The 14,769-nt window shown below is 41.5% G+C and overlaps 1 protein-coding gene across 1 annotated transcript in view; it reads left to right on the top strand.

The window, feature by feature from the left end:
• Positions 1-14,769, top strand: part of LOC135213647 (lethal(2)neighbour of Tid protein-like) — a 229,336-nt gene that overhangs the window by 201,201 nt on the left and 13,366 nt on the right. The window contains exon 10 of the mRNA XM_064247689.1: positions 1,812-2,009. Within this exon, the coding sequence (XP_064103759.1) occupies positions 1,812-2,009 (198 nt within the window). The remainder of the gene's footprint in view (positions 1-1,811; positions 2,010-14,769) is intronic.

Raw genomic sequence — 14,769 nt, 5'->3', positions numbered from 1 at the left:
AGTATGCGGAAATAATCGCAAAGAAAACGCACAAGCACAAGAAAAAATGGCGGACTTGTCGCTGGCCGCTAAAAATTAAAGGCATGACCGCTAGGGGCGCTGCTGTCCGTGGGTCCGTCATAGTAGTAAGTAGTAGAAGCTGGCATCGCCCGTTGGTATCAGCTCTCTCTTGGGGGCATTCTTTGGTAGGGAAGTTTCTGAATTGGGTTGTTTGGCTCGTTGGTAGTGTTTCCACACTCGCGCGCCCCTATGCATCATACCAGACACCTTCTTTTTAAGAAGGTGAGGCGAAGCAGTTTACTGACATTTTCTTAATTTGTTTTGTTATTTTTCTCTGGTAAGTTTTTATGGCTAATTGTTTTTTACCTAGAAAGCAATGATTTATGTTAAGGATACCTTTTCATTATGGCCAGACACGAGCTGAGCCCAGAAATAGTATTTTGTAAATCAAATTCACTTTATATGATTTTTGTAATTACAGTTATTATTATTATTTAGAATTATTATTATTATTATTATTACTATTATTATTATTATTATTATTATTATTATTATTACATTATTACATATACATATTATTATTATTATTATTTGACAAATATTAATAAACATAATTATGCATATTATGTACCATAAAAATCTTCTCATCTCAAGTAAAAGAGAAAGAGAGTAGAGAGAGGTGGAAATTTCATGCCCACTTGATGGCAGCAACAAATCAGCTCCTTCCCCCTCCGGTCCCTTAACTTGATACGTATATTTCTGACTTTTAGTACCTGGAGCTAGAGAAAGAATCTGACTGGGATTTCCTTCATTCTTCCATAATTTTTTAAATTTATAAGCTAAAATCTTACTAATTCACTGTGGTATTTTCTTTAATGAATTGATATTATTGCTGTATAAATTAATATTTGAAAATAGTACATCATTTATTTATCATACAAAAAAACATACATTTTTGTAGTAGAGAGAGAGAGAGAGAATTATTATTTTTATTATGTGATATTTAAACTTATTAAACTTACTAATTTAGTATATATTAATCAAAATTAATAATATTTGAAAATTAGTAAATCATTTTTGTATCATAAAAATGTATTTAGTCATGAAAATAAACATCAAAATACACTAATGAGTGATTATTTTCGTCGGAAAATTCCGCGAATGGGCGAGTCCGTCCGCGAATAATTTCTAGATAGGTTCCAAAGAAAAATCCGCGAATCCGGAGAACGCGAATACAAGGGGGAACACTGTATTATCAATTCCGAGGTAGAGTGAATTTAGACATTAAGGACATTTGTAGCTCGAATGATATATAAATGAATCACGGTTCAATGTGATAATTATACATATATATATATATATATATATATATATATATATATATATATATATATATATATATATATATATATATATATATATATATATATATATATATATATATATATATATATATATATATATATATATATATATATATATATACACATAACCCCAGAGTTGAGATTCCAATAATTAACAGCAAATAGGAAAAGATTCCAGTGGTAGTTATAGTGTGAGAATCACTGTTATAAAGTGTTGTGTCTGAGGCAATTAAATTCAACAAATGGGTCATTTATGAGTGTTGGAATAATGATGAAACAAGTAGCTGCTGGGAAACATAGTCTTGCTCTCTGAATGACTTCTGATATTTCACTACATGCATTTTGTTATAGCACCTTTGGCTATGATGTAAATGTCTATTAACCTTGTGATATTCAAAATATATAGATATCATCAGAAAGGGAATGCATTATTATTCTTTTTTACAGGTACCTTTCAACTTATTCTTCACTTTGTCAAGCAGGACTAGGAGGAAATTTGACATGTCAGCTGTTCATTCTTCCAATGTTCATGAGTAATCTCATTGGTATAACAGTGAGTCGCTCTCTTCATTACCAGTTTTATATTTGGTACTTCCATTCCCTGCCATACTTGCTGTGGTGCACACAGTATTCAGTTGTTTTCAGGTTAGTTGAATTTATAACATGTAATCAAGGTGAAGGTAGGTGGCATGCTTTCATGTTTATCTCTGAAATAAAAGCTCTATTCATGTAGCCAAATGCAAAAAGTTTTTATGCATTAATAATTACAACTTGGCTAGGAAAAACCTGTGAAAAATGTAAATGTGAGAGTAAGTTGGTCTTGTTGTAGGAGTGCCAACATGCGATAAATTGGTGTTACATATGTGGCAGGATGTGTTTCATATTTCCTTGTCATTCTTTAGAGGAAGGAAAGTTGGTGATGTACAACAGAAGGCATTATTGAATTATAGCATTTAGGGTAAAGAGTATGGAACTTAGTAGAGAGCTTTCTACATTGTGACATGCCAGTTTTCTCAGGAGAAGAATCTTTGGTGATGAGGAAAGAAATTATAGCTGGCCTTGGAATGTTGAAACCTGTGTCAGTTTTGTGTACCATATCTTCCTTTCATAAATTCATCTGTGGCTGAAAATTCTGCTGTGCAATAAACAACTTTGTTTCTCAAGATGTTTTTCAAGAAATATGGCAGTTTATTATTATCACATTTAATCTGACAACTGCAGTGAAAGCTTATAATATCATATGACAAGCTGGTTCAGGGGCAACTGGGCAAGTCAACTGGTCGAGAGGACAACTGAGCAACAGGACAACTGGGCGACAGCCAACTTGTAGACAGAATAACAGGGCGACAGCCAATTGGTCGTCGGGACTGGGAGAGACATTTCACGGTGTAAATAATAGTAATAAAAATAATAATAATAATAATAATAATAATAATAAATAGACAGTGATTAAAAATTAAGCATTTATTAGGACAGTCAACAACCAAAGAAGTGGACGAACAACTGGCTGACAATAAGACAATTAACAGCAAAAGCATTTCGGAAATAGTTGCCTGGAGGTCAGTACTATATAAAAAAAATCCTATCCAGTCCTACATGGTGTTTTAGGTGTTGCTATATGTAATTCTCTGGATTTTAAAGGCATTCCATTCACGTTTATCCCTTTTAATCCATGCGTCTCTTATAGTCCATGGGGAGCAATATACTTCTGGTTGTTCCTTTTTACATTGACTTTTCATAGAAAATCTTTCCAATTCTCCAGGTCTTTGTTTTTCATATAGGCCTACTGTCGACCAGTTGGCTGTCACCCAATAGCCATCGAACCAACAAGATGTGCAATAATTTTGAAATGTTACAGTGTAGTAGGTGCATTTCGCAGTAAATTTCTTTATGTAGCTGTGTTGGAAAATTATTGTGAAAGAGTAGTTTTGATGGTTAACTGATTAAATTGGGAGTAGTTACTCGTGGTTCAGTTAATAAAGTTTTCTTAAACAAGTATTACATAATATAAAAGTTTTAGATTTACATAAAGTCATGCATGAAGTATTGTTACTGCTAAATAAGTTGAACCACAGACAGGACTTTGTTTAAAGTGAAACATACCATTTATTAAAATGTCTTGCTGGTAAATCAGGCAAGGAGATGCTTCAAGAAAATATAGATCATAATTGTCAGCAAATGATGTTCAGGTGGACTGCATTCAAAGATGCTATTTGGAAAAGATATGTTAAGCTACTTAGGTCCAGTTGGATTTTATGGACTGAGTTTTGCTTATACAGTGGCACTTCAGCTTAACGGACAGTTCAGGGGTCTGTTCCTCCCACTAAGTAATGAAGACTGGCAATGGTCCACATGTTGTAAATGGGACAAACTTGCTTCGCTTAGCTTATAGTGTAGCGTAATTCCATATACAGCACTCTACAGCATAGCTCAATTAGTATTTTGTTATTTAATTTAAAATACTGATTATTCCTACACAATATACAAATCGCTAGTCCTTTGCAATAGGAAATGCATGAGACGTAGCCTGGACACAGCCGCTGAATTCTTCAAACAAGGCGGTTCAGTAGTTAAGTACAGGGCCGGTCGTTGGTAGTCCTTCCGACTGGAGGTAAACATACCAATTTTCTTTTGTCTGTCATTGTGGAATGACGTGTTTTCACCGCTCTCTACCCGATTGTTGTTCGCTATTCTTCAGTCTACTATCCCAGTGTGATTATTCCTTATTCTTTTGTATACATGGTTGTTTGAGTGTTTTGAAATGAATACACAGCAAACTCGTGATTTACAGCTTATGTTGTCCTCTGCCTCAGCGGCACTGCAATGGGGTAGATGGCAAGAAGTGCAGAAAGATCCACGCTTCCTTTGAAGTAGATCCTCTCTCCCTTTGTGCCTCCTGCCGAGGGCGTGAGTGTGTGCGGAGTGTTCCCTTTGGTCCGCTGCTCATTGGGATAAGTTTGCCGGGAGGAGGAGGAATGTGAGGAAGCCTAAACCCATGGTGGGGAGTAATTCGCCCCAACCATTCCGAATATTGCAAACCCTTCTTCCTCATACCTCTCTCCTGGCAACCGTCCAGTACTCTCTGCCACCCCTTCGGGGTAGGCCTCTTTCTCCACTTCCTCCTCCGAAAAGTTGATGGAGGAAGAGGAGGGAGGGGCTGTGGCTGCAGACCTGGGTAATGCTCCTCCAGCAGTACTGCTACCCACACCGTAGTCACTATTACCACTAATACCGTTAACCCAGCCCAGCTACTATGCGACGCCACACCTGGTGTGGTCACACAACCCCACGAGTGTCATCTTCAGCACTGGTTAGGATGCAACACCATATGCTGCTAATCAGTCTACCAATACCTCTGATGCCTCCCCCTCCTGGTTGGTTTCAGGATACCACCGATGGCAGTGTCCAGGTTTCCTGCTCCTCCCTGGTCACCTATGGCAATGACAAGGATACCAGCACTAGCCATACCTGCGATCATACCTGCCACTGACCATACACCATAACCTGGCCCTGTTCCTGCGACAATACCTGCCTCCGATCCTGCTCCTGCCCCTGTACCTGTTCTTGGCCCCGGACCTGCTCCTGCTGATGTTCCATGGTTGGCCCTGACTACGATCCTGCAAAAGCTGTTGAAAAGAAAGTCCTCCTCACCTCCCCCTTCAAAGGTTTCATGACCTAAGAAGGGGAAAGTAGCCTCTTTGCCCCCCCAAGAAACCTCGCCTTGAGGCTTCTAAGGGAGGGGGGGAGGCAGTTGGCTCTCCCACTCCTTTGGGAGAGGGAATAGAGACTCTGCCCCCAAGGGCTAGAGTCTTGGGAGCCTCTGGAGCACGAACCAAGGTTCGTCCTCCAATCCCTAGTTCCAAGGCACTGCCTGCAGGACCGAGGCTGTGTCGGAGACTCATTCGTGAGTTTCCCCAAATTTGCATCCTCCTAAGGGAAGTTGTATATCATCGGGGAGTCAGCTCTCCATCACAACAGTGGCATGGGGTGAGAGAAGGGACCGAGCCACGTCTCGGACCCACCTGCAAAGTCCAAGCCTGGTTCTTCGTTAGGGGCCATGGTTGATGCCCCTGTCCCTCGGGATAGGGGCTCAAAGAGTGCTGGGGTGCTTCGTAAGGACGATGCTCAGTCTTGCCAGGCAGGGAGCCGCATCACTGCTAGCAACAGCGCTGCTAGCAGAGGCGCTGCTCCCACCAGCACTTCTACCAGTCCTGCTACAGCGTAGTGAGAACCGATGCATTCTCCTCGGGAAAGCATCTCATCCAGGCAACCATCTCTCCTAGACCCATGCCCTTGTCACCACCACGGGTTGGTGCAAGAGCGCGGCTCACTCTCCCCGGCAGCAGAGTTGCTAGGAGGGGTTAAAGCATCTGTTCCACCTATCCTATTCCCTCTACTTCCTTGGGCTACACTGGGAGGGGTGAGGTGAATAGTAGGAATCCCGAAGAGTCCTCTCCGCAGGATTCGGTGTCAGCGGCCTACGTCCCTGTGGTTTTAGGACCCCATCGAATGTACGCTCAAGTCATCGAGGATTGATCCAGGGGGTCTGGAGAGGTTCTCCCTGATGGGGGAGTAGATCGGGAGGAATAATCTCCAGAAGGACTGGATGGTCCTTTGCCAAGAGACTCAGACACCGCCCGAGATACAGAGGACCTTTGTGGAGATTGTCGCACTGTTTCGTCAGCACAACAATCTTGGGGAGGCAGCCACAACCTCCTCTACAGGAGATCGCCCCTCCTGCTTCAAATCTCTTTGGGGACCCAAAAGGGAAACCAGGGCTTCATCGGGACTTCCGTGGTCAGTCAGCCTTGCCTCACGGAGTGTTGGACCAGGTGAATACAGGCTGTCCCCGGTTATTGGCGGAAGTTCCGGTCCTGGTGGTTTGCCGATAAGCGAAAACCGCCATTAACTGAAGCTTGGTGATTTATGATGTGTTATAGTCTACTGAAAATTCCACATGTTGAGAATCCAATGTTTTTCTTTGCATTTTCTAATACTAAAGGGTATAACAATTAAAAAACTACTGGGTGATACTCTGTCACCTTTGGGGAAAATTATTTAAGCACTAAGTAAGTTTGAGGTATTTATGCGACAAAAAATCTTTACGAGTTTATACTTCTGCGTGACATTTTTATTAATCTCTTCTTTCGAACAGGTAAATAGTTTTATTAATTATTTGGAAAAGTACATGGCCATAATTGAGAAGAAAATTACTAATATTCAGAAAAAGCCTTGTGAAAAATCAATTCAAGATGTATAAACAGTTATCATTATTACACCGCACAAACTGTGATAGATCATTGATGCATTTAGCTAGCTATTATTTAAAATTTTTCTAAGAGTAGCCTTTTCTTCATTTTTTTCTTATTCTTTTTCACTTCTATCTTTCATCAGTTTAGCGAATCGGTTCAAACACTCGGCTAAAATTTTACATTGACAAAACAATGTACTACATCCTAGAGATGCCTTCACACAACTGCAATTTGCACTTCCACATGTATTCCCTTCAATAGCACAAGAACATTTAATAAGCTGCAGAAAATATTCTGGAGCACATGATACTCCTTTGGGTAAGGTAATTGCCGCTAGAATAGGGATTTTGACAAAGGAAAAATCTATTTCTGGGGGAAGACCTGTGTCGCCCAGTGAAATGTTCCTATAGCACTCATTTCTAGGTATAAATAAATGCTAAATATACCAGATAAAAAGCCATATGGAATGCCAGAGTTACTACCTCTGGCCCGCTCACCCTCAAAGGGTGTCGGTATAGCATCAGGGGCAAGTGGAAGCCACTATCACAGATACTTCACCAAATAGATCTCTCCTCTCTCAAAATCCCCCTCTGCAGATGTGCCATTACAATGGCTACCTTCCGCTCGCTACTATTACTGCCTCTGCCAAGAACGCCATTCCTGAAATATGCACCCAAGCTTGGGCCAGCTAAAGGGTGGGGAAATGAAAAAGAGAGGGGTGGGTTCACTGGGCGACACAGGTCTTCCCCCAGAAATAGGTTTTCTTTGTCAAAATCCCTTTTCTGGGCTCGACCTGTGTCGCCCAGTGAAATAGTAACAGAGAATTGGCCATACAAGCTTAGAAATAGAATGTAAACAAAAAACTTTATATGAAAGGTAAAATAAAAATTCCTTATAATTATTGTTTTAATAATCCAAGTTAAGGATAGCAAAATACAATTGGTAAATAACATCTAATATGACCAAATCCATACCATCACAAGGAAAATACAACAGGTAACGAACATAAACACAAACAAATTAATGAACTATGTACAAGTACAGGAGTGGGTTGATAAGCAATCCAGTTTGGAACAAAAGGCAAAAAGGCAGGGATTACAAGCGAGGCAGGTAGGTGAGAGGGAGTACCAAAGGGTAATTAATAGCACAAACAATGATAATAATAATATACAAATTTACAATTCCATAACTAGGCTGTATCAGCGGAGACAGTGTTCCCTGCAGCCACTGCAGAATATTTAAGGGCCTCTAGAGACTTCAGATAGTGGCGTTTAAATACTGTCGGAGATTTCCAACCTGTATATTTTTTAAGATCATCGAAGTTCATATGATGAAAATAATTAACTGGGGTAGCCACTGCTCGGATATCATGGACATGAGGAACTGAATCCGGATTGGCTTGTTTAATAAAATAAAGAATTTGTTGTCTGATGGCCTTCAAGGAAATGGTTCCACCATTCTCTCTAATAAAAAGAGGACCTGAAGACTTTTTAGAAGTTCTGCCCAGATAAGATTTTAATGTAATAATAGGACATAATGATGGGTCCTGTGGAAGAGGGACAATCTTCCACGTAGACCATCTGTTCTGTGGGTCTTCAGTCTTTGCTAAGAATTTTCGATCTGGAGAGAGCAGAACTTCTCCTGACGGGAGGAAATCAATATGATTCGGTTCTCTAGAGAGACCCGACAGTTCAGATATTCTGGCACCTGAGGCCAGACTCATTCGAAATAATGTTTTCCTGAGAAGAGTTATATATGAGCATGATTCATTATCAGTATCTGAAGCCAACCTGAGTACGTCATTTAAAAACCAGGAGACCGTGTGAGGACAGTCTACCGGTCTCAGACAGGGATAGACGAGAAGTATGTACGAGTCTGTTAAATCAAAATTAAAGCCAAACTGAAATATCTTCCTCAAGGCAGATTTAGTCGTAGTAATGGTACTAGCAGCTAGGCCTTTTTTGAACAGCGTTCTAAAAAAATGAAATTGTCAGATTCGTAGTCATCGTCTGAACATCTGATTCTTTTAGGAAGATGGCTAACTTCCTCACTGCCGAATCATACTGCCGGAGTGTTGATTCTTTTTTGTCTGACCCCACGAACAGAGTGTTTAGCGGGTCAATATTAGCATCCTTTTGTGGCGCAAACTTCATGAAGTCCATAAAGTTAGGGTGTTCAGAATTCTTGAGGAAGCTGACACAGTCCGAGTTTGTACTATTTGAGTCAGTTTTGGGTTGGGAATCCATCTGGGACAGAGTTTCAACTCTAGTAGAAGAGGAAACCAATTGCTCTTCGGCCATTTGGGTGCTACCAGTGCTATCTGTCCTTTGAAAGATCTGAGTTTGTGTAGAACTTTCATCAAGAGGTTTATTGGCGGAAATAGGTAAATCTTCTGCCAATTGTTCCAGTCTATGGACATCACATCTGTGGCGTGAGCCAGAGGATCCAAATTGGGAGCCACATAACACGGAAGTTTGTGGTTGGACTCCGTGGCGAACAGGTCTACCTGAAGGCCCGGAATTTGTAGGCAAATCCCATTGAATGACTTTGCGTCCAAGGACCACTCCAACTCCAGCGGCGTTGTTCTCAACAGTGAGGACAGTGAGTCCGCAATGACATTTCGTACTCCTGCCAGGTGAGTGGCTGACAGGTGCCAATGATGTTTCATTGCCAACGAAAAGATTGCTATCATCACCTGATTTATGTGGCTCGACTTGGAGCCTCCTCTGTTTATGCAATAAACTATCACTGCACTGTCCAAGACTAGTCTGATATGAATATTCCTGGCTGGAGCTAGTCGTTTCAGGGTCAGGAAAATGGCCATTGCTTCTACTACATTGATATGGAACTGGTGGAATGCTGTCGACCATGTTCCTTGAACCTTCTTGTACTGAGAATAGCCCCCCCATCCGCTCAGAGAGGCGTCCGTGTGGACTACTAGAGACGGCGGGGGAAATTGTAGCGCCACTGACTTGGAAAGACTCTTGACTCTCGTCCATGGACGAAGTCTTTTCCTTAGTATTGGCGGAATCAAGGAGATTTTGTCTCTGAGCCTGCTGTTGGCTCTTTTCCGCCATACCTGAATGATGTCCTTCAGTCTGGCTTTCAACAGAACATCTGTTATCGAAGCAAACTGAAGTGAACCTAAGACTCTTTCTTGGGTACGACGAGAAGCCTGCCTGTTCTTGAGGAATGGTCTCGTAGCTTTCGCTATCTCTCTGCACTTGTTCGGCGGAAGAGATAGTTTGTGTGCGGTTAGGTCCCATTGAATTCCCAACCATTGAAAGCGAGACGCCGGAATGAGACGGGACTTTTCCTTGTTTATCTGGAATCCCAGATACTCTAGAAATTTTATTACTTTGGCTGTTGCCCTGCGACATTCCTTGTCGTTGGTTGCCCAAATGAGCCAGTCGTCTAGGTAAGCTACTAGCATCACCCCCTGAGCTCTTAGTTCCCGCACTACTGTCTCTCCTAGCTTGGTGAATATTCTGGGCGCTATATTGAGCCCGAATGGCATGACTGAATGAGTAAGCCTGTTTTCCTAGTTTGAAGCCTAGGTAGGGAGAGAAGTTTCTTGCTATCGGGAAGTGATAATAAGCGTCTGTAAGATTGATAGAGGTGGTAACGACCCCACAGGGAAGTAATGTCCGCACCTGCGAGACGGTTAGCATGCGGAACTTGTCGCATTGAATGTATGAGTTGAGACGGGATAAGTCCAGAATCACTCTTCGTTTGTCTGAGTCTTTCTTTGGTACACTGAACAAACATCCTTGAAATTTCAGGTGACTGACTTTCTTTATTGCCTTCTTTTGAAGAAGGTCTTTGGCATAGTCTAGAAGGTCTGTCATTGGAAATTGGTGGAAGCTGACTGGTGGAGGAGGCCCTTTTTTCCATCTCCACCCCAGACCTTTTGATACAATACTGTGGGCCCACGTACTGAAGGTCCAATGGTCCCGGAAGAGTACAGTCTCCCGCCTACCTGGAGAGGCTCATTGACTGAATGAGGTCTTATTTCCTCTGCCTCCTCTGAAGCCTCTGCCTCTGGAGAGAGCTCTGGAACCAGCTCTGTGCCGGTAAGCTCCTCTTGCTCTGCTACCCCTTGCGTGCCTGTTATAGCCTTGAAACGCCCCTTGCTCTTCAAACGAAGCGTTGAAGGCCAGGGACGTCACGAAAGTAGCCGAACTCGAGGACTGTTGAGTTGGCAGTACAAATTGTTGTTGTGGTCGTGCCTTAGAGGTCGAAGGTTGACCAAGCTGGGAGACAGGAACTGCTTGCACCACCGTCTGTGTCTGAGAGGTCTGGAAGGGCTGATACTTCCTGGCCTTCTTCCCACCCTTGGCTTGTGGTCCGGAGGTCTCAAACTTCCTTTTGGAGGGAAGGCCCCAGCGGACATGAAGGTTCTGGTTAGCCCTAGCGGCCTCACTGATGACGCTGTTAACCACGTCATCAGGAAAGAGGTTGGGTCCTTTGATGGTAATTGCTTCCTAGCAAAGAAAGATAAAGGAAAGGAGAACGCATTTTTGAGAAGTTCGGCAGCAAGAAGGCGTTAGCGCATTGTGTTGGAGGTGCCTGTTATCATGATGGTTCTAGAATCGGCAGGAGTGTTGTGGAACTCGTCAGGTGCCGTCGTGATGTGAGAAATGCAGCGAAATATGATGCAATACCTCGTCTAGATTCATCTAAGAAGTCCTAGTAATCTCGGGAGCCTGTGACGTTCGCCCCCAGAGTGCCGTATAAATACGACAGTCGTAGCAGCAGCAGCAGAGATCGTCAGAGAGATTTTGTAAAGGAGAGACACCAGTTAATCACAGAGAGATATCCTCAGTAAGAGCCACAGATCAGATTATCAGTGAGAGATCAGCAGCAGCAGAGATCATCCGTGAGAGATAAGAGAGAAAGGGACCGACGAAGGATCAGAAGAAAAGTTGCTCGAGAGTTGGTTGGATACTGGTCTAGTCGTCTTCAGGAGTGGACGACCGAGTTAACTCGACGTTGAGCAGACTTCATAGAAGAAAATGTCCTGCTAGAGGTTTTAGGGAGTTCCTGCCTTCCAAGTATCAAGAGTAGACATTATTTTCTGCAATACGAAGTCAAGAGGACGTCTGCAATCGCCGATCTCCTTCTGTGAAGCCATCACCTCGAGTCACTAAACTGACTAGCAAGTATTTGAATTACCTCGCTGTTCCCCCAGTTCATTCAGTGTAAGATTCTATCTTTTTATGTAAATAGGAGATACCATTCTGCATTTACCTTTGTTAGTAAGCTTGTAAATAAACCTTTGTTGTGTTAGTGTTTCTTTCTATATTCGTATCCCCAGTTTCAACTGTTGGTGTTGAAATTTTTTTTTTTTTTTTTTATTTTATATCGAACCTGAAGCGGACTTCTCTCAGAGGCCGTAACATTGTAGCGACCTTGCTTAGGCTATCAACACTTTAACAGATTGAAACAGGGAAAATATAGAAAGAGCCAGAATGAGTGAGATGGTGAAAGAGTTTATTGAGTCAGGTAAGCTTCTAGGTCTAGAGGGGAATGATCTCCGTGAGTATGTGGAGAAGAAAGAAAGAGAAAAGTATGAGAGAGATGAAAGAGCTGCTGAGAGAGAAGTGAGGAAAATGCAGTGAGAGGTAGAAATGTTGGTAATGCAGCAGGAAGAAAGAGAAAAAGTACGTATGCACGAGCAGGAAGAAAGAGAAAAAGAACGTATGCATGAGTTGGAAATTGCGTGGTTAAGACAGAGTACTCGTAACAGTCGGACGGGCGAAAACGAAAACGGAGCTGATAGGTTAAGTATCAGTGCAGTGTTGAAATTAGTACCAAAGTTTGATGAGGAAGATGTTACGACATATTTCATGTGCTTTGAGAAGTTAATGGAACGAGTAGCTTCTCCTAAAGAAATGTGGACTTTATATTTACAGTCAGTTCTGAGTGGTAGGGTGCTTACTGTGTATAGTTGCATGTCTAAGGAGGATTGTGATAATTACGATATTGTGAAAAAAACTGTTCTTACCGCGTATAGGTTAGTACCGGAGGCGTACCGTAAGAAATTTAGAAATTTGAGAAAGGATGAAAATATTACGTATGTAGAATACGGTAAGAAGTTAGAAAGGCTGTTTTTTTATTGGTTAACTTCTGCTAAGGTTGAGGATTTTGATAGTTTGAAGAAGTTAGTGTTGTTAGAAAACTTCAAAGATAACGTATCTCCTGAGATTAAGCTTTATATACAGGATAGGCGAGAAGTATCTTTTGCAGGAGCAACTAGGCTAGCTGACGAATATAGTCTAACTCATAATTTGAGTGTTAGTAAGAAACGAAATGATCCTTCGTCTGGTAGAGTACAAAACAGTAAAGGTTTCAGTCCTAGCAATAGCAATGCGAGTAAAAGTGACTATTCCTGTTATACATGCGGAAAACCTGGTCATACGTCTAAGGTTTGTAAGAGTAAAATGGCATCTAGTGGCTCAGAATTAACTTGTTTCCGATGTAATGGGAAAGGGCATTTAGCGAGAAATTGTGCTGTAGAAAGGAAGGACGGTAAGAAACCAGTGTCTCTAGTTAACCATTCGTCAAGTAGGAATGCTGTGATAAGAGAAACTAGGAAAATTTTTGGTGAATTTCTGTCAGAAGGTGTAGTTTCCTCTCTTGGAGGAGTAGATTCGAGAGAAGTAGTCTTGCTTCGAGACACAGGAGCTGCTGTTTCACTGATTAGGACAGAAAGTGTGCCGAACAGGGCAGAAATCAATATGGAAGAGAAAGTCATGTTAGGTGTATTTCCTAACACTTGTGTTCTTTGTCCTTTGTTGAAGTTGAATTTAGAAAGTCAGGTAGTGTCAGGAGAAGTGAAACTTGCAGTAGTTGAATTTAGGAAGTCAGGTAGTGTCAGGAGAAGTAAATCTTGCAGTTGTGGACAGTTTGCTCGTTGAAGGCGTTGACATTATTGTCGGTAATGACTTAGCTTTATCCAAGAATGTGAATCCTGTTGTGAGGAATATTCCAGTGCCTGAAATGGTAGTAACTAGGTCGGGTTTAGATACTGACATAGGCTACGGTCATAATTTGTTTGTGGATTCGAACGAAAGTAAGTTCGTGGATTCGAACGAGAGTAGGTTCGTGGATTCGAACTTGAGTAAGTTCGTGGATTATAACGTGAGTAAGTTCTTGGATTCGAACGAGAGTAAGTTCATGGATTCGAACGTTAGTAAGTTCGTGGATTCGAACGTGATTAAGTTCGCGGATTCGAATGAGTGTGATAGAGGTAGCGAGGTTGATCTTGGCATGAGTGTAGCTGAGAGACCGAACTCTTATCGTTGACAGTGATAGCCAAGGGGAAGGCGTAGCTGTCGAGAGTAGCGTAGTAAATGTACCAGTATCTAGTACTAGTTACAGTGATGAATTAGGCTTTGACATTTTGGATAAGGATGAGCTAGTCAAGTTGCAGAGAGAGGATGAGACACTAACCCAAATTTTTTAATGTGAGCTGGATGATGATCTCGATGATGTGTGTAAGGAAACTTTTTGTTTAAAGGACGAAGTTTTGTGTCGTTATGTTAGTCCTAAGTCAGGTAGTAAAGGGGAAATCACCGAACAATTAGTGGTTCCTTGGAAGCTTCATGAGCTAGTTTTGAAGTTAGCACACGATGAGCAAGGACATTTGGGAGTAAGTAAAACTTTCAAGTGTATTAGTAGGGCATACTTTTGGCCTAAAATGAAAAATGACGTGAAGAGGTATGTTTTAAGCTGTCATGAATATCAAATTGCTGGGAAACCGAATCAATTAATTACCAGAGTTCCTTTGTGTAATATTCTTTCAGTAGGCGAATCTTTTGAGAATGTATTTATAAATATGTTCGGAACTTTGCCTAGAAGTAAGGGTAGAGATGATTGCATAACTAATCTTGAGTATTATAAAAACAATCTAAGAGATGTTTGGGAACTAGTGGAGGAGAACGGAAGCCCGAATGGGAGTCAAAGGGGAACTGAAGGAAAACATGATCTTAGAGCAAAAGAGAGAAGTTTGTGTGTAAGAGATAAAGTTTTAGTACTAGTCTCGAGAGAAAGTCCATTTTTACCTTATAAGTTCGAAGGTCCTTTTTCAGTATTAGAGGAGAGGGGAAATATATGTCATAGAATTAATGTGGGTAAGAGTAGAGCAAAGT

This window comes from Macrobrachium nipponense, chromosome 43 (assembly GCF_015104395.2).
Source record: "Macrobrachium nipponense isolate FS-2020 chromosome 43, ASM1510439v2, whole genome shotgun sequence".
NCBI lineage: Eukaryota > Metazoa > Arthropoda > Malacostraca > Decapoda > Palaemonidae > Macrobrachium > Macrobrachium nipponense.
Note: the sequence above shows the minus strand (reverse complement) of the source record. Positions and strands in the feature narration are given on the sequence as shown.